The sequence below is a fragment of the Nothoprocta perdicaria genome, unplaced genomic scaffold, assembly GCF_003342845.1.
Source record: "Nothoprocta perdicaria isolate Ctin4 unplaced genomic scaffold, notPer1 scaffold_104, whole genome shotgun sequence".
NCBI lineage: Eukaryota > Metazoa > Chordata > Aves > Tinamiformes > Tinamidae > Nothoprocta > Nothoprocta perdicaria.
In genome coordinates, this window is record NW_020454139.1 from 613715 (window position 1) to 619714 (window position 6000).

The following is a 6000-nucleotide window of genomic DNA, read 5'->3' on the forward strand; positions in this document are numbered from 1 at the left end:
TTATTGTAATTTCAGTGTTCTTTCTGCCCTTGTATTCTGTTCCTTTCCACTGTCATCGTCTCTTATGGCTCTCTGTGGTTTCTTTTCTTACTTTGGTCAAAATGATATATATAAACTTGTTGTTCACAGCTCAGAAATCTTAACTCTTTAAAAAGTGCATTTTTTTTAATAAAATTAYGTGTTATAAGTGTGAATGTTAAGAAAGTGGAAGGAAGCTGTAGTGGTATTCTGAAAACAAATATTTGAAAGCACTTTAGAAGAAGTGACCAAAATTAATGGTAGGAAATCACCAAATTGGAAGGAGGTATTGTAATATACATATACTAGAGGAAAATGGAGAAGTTGCAGACAGTTATTGTAACAAAGATTATTATTCAGTAAAATTTTACTTGCATAGACTTTAAAGGCTGAAACCATGGTATCTAGTTTGTGGTTTCAATTCCGGTTATAGATTTTGTGCTGCTACAATTGAAGATAAACAATATACTACTTTTAGTGGATTGTACTTACCTTCTTGCACCACTATCAAAATGCATGTAGTCTTCTAATTCCAAGTGTCAAACTGTGTATTTTATTCTATAAGTATTCCTATTTATARGTGAAGTGGGGAGCTTTTGATCACAGCATAATGTTTTTGAAGAGACTGACATTTCAGTAAAAACATACATATGGGTATAGTATGTGACTATATAATATTCCCKCACAATATCGTGCATACTAAAGCAGCACATTACACATCAATTTTAACTTTGGTAAAACAGCTTATATATCATGAAGCAATCTGTAAACTACTTTCTAAGCRTGATCACTGGCTGTTATATAACAGTAGAGTAGAATAACAGTAGAGTGTAATTGTTTTAGAAACCTTTTTTCCATGTCTATTACTAAAAAAATGGCTTAAGTTAAATCCAGTTCAGAGAGCAATTATTTCATAATCTAGACTAACCTTTCATATTTCGGTGTTTGGGAAGACATGCTTTATAACATTTGACTACTAAACTTTGAAAAATGACCATGAGACATGACCAATCACTGTGTCTCATAAATATTTTGAGAGACTGTTTTGTCTGGATACATTGTGTCCTAAATATCTATTTACCTCATGTGTATTACCTCAAAAGTAGCAGTTTAGACAAAATCATTTACAACTTATTGAGTAAATAAGTGCTAAATCCAAGATTTACCTGAACAGAGCCCTTGCTTAAGATACATAATTCCTCTTCTAAAAATTACCTAAATGCATAATGTATCATCATCACAGTTCTGGCATAGGTATTTGAGTTTGTCAGCTTAATACATGTTTTAGAAAGGTATCCAAATAAATAACGTTGAGAGGGGATTGTTGTGGATATTATAACTGCCTTTGAAATTTCTGTATTCCTGTGTTTAACTGATGTTTATTTTAACATTTCCAAGTACATTCTTTTTTTTTTTTTTATTGACCTGTAGAATAATTGAATAAGAATAAATCTTATTCATCACAAATGTGCATAATAGTATGGGATCAAAATAGCTCTTATCAATAACAGCCTGGGTATTTCTACATCAGTCACATTGCTGTAAGATCCTTTTCCCTTCCGTTCAATAAATAGTATTCTGTTCTTGGTATGAAGTACAGCATAGAATCTGGGCAACTAAAACAGAGCTTTTTCCCTCTATAGTGAAGCTTTTACTGTAACATAGTCTATTGACTTGCTGCCAGTCATTAAGTTTCATACTTTATTTTTTTTAACTCTCAAAGGAAATCTGATTTTTTTTATCTCCTTACTTAGGTTTTTGATGACATGTTCTTAAAAAAAATCACTMTGCTGGACAAAGCGTAGTGTGAGAGTGCAGTTGTAGCAGGTGATTCTTAATCATCATGATACTCCACTTAATTGAGACAATGAAAGCAATGCAAAYCAATATGTGTCAATTAATCTTCAATATTTATTACCCAGAATGATACCAGTTTATAGCTTATGGCTTAGTGACCTCATTTGCTTACACACAAAAAGGTCTTTTAGAATTACACAAGTTGTTTGTCTATTTCAATATTGTCATATTTTAGATAGAATTTTGTTTATGTGGTCACATAATGAAATCATGTGAACAACAAACTGTTAATTGGTACAATAGGTGGATATTGTTAATGAGACCTCATCTCAAACGTGCAGATACAAATGCAGCAAGGCTTTATTAACGCTTTTAATAAGTGTGAGCACTGACTGCTCTAGTGTTCTAGGTCAGTACCTGTCACCAGCGTTGATATCTCATCCTTGTAACCACCAGAGTTCAGCAAACCCAAGACACTATATCCTTTTAAATATCTCCCTGAAATGGTCATCTAAATCTGCTGCCAAGTGGGTTCTTCCTGCTTTCATGAAGTCAAGCACAACCTGCCTGCTTTGAGTAGCTGCGAGAGAGCTGGTGGTGTATGAGGAAATCAAACGAGTCCATATCAAAGGGAACTGTTGAAGTAGATGTTAGAGGCAACCATTGATTTTTCTCTGGCGATAGTAACAGAGGAAGGGAGAATCTCATGTGAATATCTGCTTATACATGTGACTGAATGTTTAGATATGTTGAAATATGCATATGAAATACATGTGAATATACACACACACACACACACACACACACACACACACACACAGTCTCCTTTTTGGCTGTATGTGAGTCTGTATATGTCTGTGTATTCATATCTGCCTGGGGATGTATGCACATATGTTCTTGAAATGCAAAGGAGTGTTTAAAAAGTCAAATATACAGCAACAGTCTTTCAGTATCTTAATTTTTATCTTTCTCATCTTTATGTTTTTCATGTGAAATTTTCACAAGTTTATGACTTGATGAAATAATTCTTTGAATTCATTGTAATTTCCACAGCCATCTAACACATTGATTAAAATACCCGGGTAGAGGACAGAAGAGCCATATGATTTTTTTTTTATCAGTGGCTATTTGAGGCAATGCAGCGTGTCTTTATTTAGTATTTTAGACAATTATTGTTGATGATGTACTGCTATTATATATAGTCTTTAAAGGTAGGATGCAGAATGTTTTGGTACTGTGCTAGTTCTTTAATGATGAATTTAACTGGTCTAACCTTTTTAACTGACTGAATGTCTAGWCTTGTGGAAATGTGAGTCGTGCTCCCAAATAACATACACTCAGTGCATATTCCCTTAACACATTCTAACAGAACAACATTGAAAAGAGTACTAAACATKTAAGTAAAGGTAAAATTTGTTTAAGATAATACCCTTCCTGGTGGGCATGGCATATTCTTCTAACAACAGTGATATGGAGTTGGTAGAATAAATTTGTTTACTTGATTAAAAAAGCACCCTAAAAGTGATCATGATGAGGGAAAGAAGTTTTCTGTAAATATTTGAAATATTGTGGATAACATAACATAATGCTCTTACTAATTCAGAATTCACAACTTCATATCCTTTTCTGCTGCTTATCAAAGGATAATACAGATTTTTAGTATCATGTACTTGAAAAAAGAAACAGGTCCTTGCAAATGTGTYTATATACATACAAATGTATAAGGTGTATAAGGTATAATTAAATTATTTTCCTTGCTTGTTTCTTTTAAAAATATGTATATATATTATTTTTCTCCAGGAATCAAGAGACAGTTCAAACATCACCATGGCTTCAAGCTAGGAATCCAGCTGGACAAGAGTTATATCCCAGATTTTTTGGCATTGCAAGCTGAACCTGACACATCCTACAGTTGTATACACAATGTAGCCAATTCACAGTCTTCAGACTATTTCTACAGTCTGAATGTCACATCCAGTCCCAAAACAACAATGGAAAATGGATTTTAAGATTCTTTTTATCAATAATCTTTTCAAAGGAAAAAATTGTATTAATGGAAAATGATGCAATTAAACTGCAATTTTGTTGCTACCTTTGAGTTGTAGTCCAGCATATGCATTTTTTACATTAATTTTACATTTTTATGAAAATGTGAGTTCATATGTTCACATTTCTATGCTTCTCATTCCCTGCATACCAAAACAGTTATTTTTTCAAGTTTTATTTATTGCTGTTGCTCATTTTTTATGTAATATATTTTTAAATGTTAAAGAATGACACATTTTGGGTAATTTTCCTCAGACTTAAAAAAAAATCAATAAGCCATTTTAGTCTCTATCTATCAAAGTTGTTTCATACTTGTCTATTTTAAAGCAGGACTGCAATACTTTAATAGGATTGAGAGAGCTATTTGAAATGTATGCCAATGATTCCTGTCATTTCATGGCAGCCCTGCCATGGTTCACTGAGCCCCCTCTTTTCTCTTGTCAGCTCAACTGAAGACAAGCATTTAGTTGCAAACTTTAAGCAGGTTGTGCAAAACAGAAATGATGTGACTGCTTCTCTTCCTGCACAATAATGTCACTGCTGGTCAATGTGAGAAGGTCAGGTTGCTCCTTGTAAAGCTACATGATACCACTTGCCTATTTGAACAAGTTAAGTTAACTGCTGAATCTGGTCCCTGCAGGCGTTGAAAACTCACCCTTTTATCAAGTCTGCATTACATAAGAAAGAACAATTGTGCAGGGAGGATTTCTGATTATATGTTTATGTACTTTATAAGGACAGTTCCCAGACCAGTGTTGCAGGTAATGTATTTAGTTTAAGCGGAAAGACTTTAAAGTAATGGCTGTTTTGACCTTCAAATAGACTCCTTTTTTGTTATTGTTGGTAGGACCCAAGAGTGACGCCCATCTTTGATGCTGACAGAATTTAAAGCAAGGCCATTGCCCTGCATTTTCTGCCTTGTAGCACACAAAAGTAAAATTGTATGTCAGGCCGAGATGTCGGGGAGCTGACAAGATGCCCCAGTGACATTTCAGCTGGAAAGAGCAAGTGTCTTGCAACCAAGTGGTCAAATATCAAATAATAGGTCAAGCAGGAAGGAGCTGAGTTCTAACCACAAAGAGGTTTCTGGTAACTTACTTGACAAGCTTTTGGGTGCTTTGTGGCTTGACAAAGTGATGTTCTGTTGGGTATCGCTAGACAGACTGTTCTTTATCGCCTTCAGAAGATCAGACATTGACATTGATTAAACTCTTTAACCCTTAAAGGTTAAATCCTAGCAGTTTCATCATTGTGAATGAAGAACAAAAGAAAAATTGTAATATACCATTTGTTTTTGTATTAATCACTGAACTCCCCAGTGTTATTAATTTTTGATGTGCTATGTTGTTTTTGACAAAAAGATTGAATGCAAAATCCATATAGTAGATTGTTTCTCATTATGGGCCAATGATACATTAGAAAAATAATATTATGTATTATGGAATTTGTATTTTTTTCTGATACGTCACTAGCAGCATTTTATTTTAAGGAGTTCAGAATTCTGAATTACCACTTTAGCTGGAAAACATTTTTTGTGTAGATAATAGCACTACTTCTAATGATAAAAGTCTTGCTAATACCCTTCCTTTCAAGTACTGAAGAGGCTAGCATTAATCCCCATTTTAATTAATTAAATTAATCCCCAATTTAATAAAAGATAAAATAACTTTAATAGAAAACACTTTGAAGTTTTTCAGGTATTTGTCTATTTTTCCAGTCTATTGTTTGTAGCCACAATGTACATGTATGTATATATGCTAAAACAGAAACATACAAAAAATTCTACATCAACAAGAACTCTCAAATGTGAGAGCTGCTGATACAGGAAGAACACTGTTTTCTTTATGGTAATGTATTTAATCTCATTGCTGACATGACCTCAAGCTACTAAATAAAATCACAGGCTGAATCTTTGTGTTCTCTGTCATCATTGGCACTGCATGCTGTATAGTGTACATATGRGAGGATTTTTTTCTGAGTTATGTTTCTAATCCTGAAACCAACATTTCACTGACAGTGGATCTTACCTCCTTTAATTACCATTGACTGCTCCATGCATTAACTTCGTTATGGTTTCACAGGGGCCACAGCTATGGCAAACTGCCCTAGTTAACAGAAATAGTCTAGTGGTCTGTCATT

General features: G+C 33.7%; 1 protein-coding gene across 1 annotated transcript in view; it reads left to right on the plus strand.

Annotated features, from left to right (window-relative positions):
* LOC112951300 (coiled-coil domain-containing protein 171-like) overlaps nucleotides 1-3906 on the plus strand; it is a 57184-nt gene extending 53278 nt beyond the window's left edge. The window contains exon 5 of the mRNA XM_026043963.1: nucleotides 3616-3906. Coding sequence (XP_025899748.1) covers nucleotides 3616-3657 — 42 coding nt within the window. The 3' untranslated portion in view covers nucleotides 3658-3906. The remainder of the gene's footprint in view (nucleotides 1-3615) is intronic.
* The last annotated feature ends 2094 nt before the right edge of the window (nucleotides 3907-6000 follow it).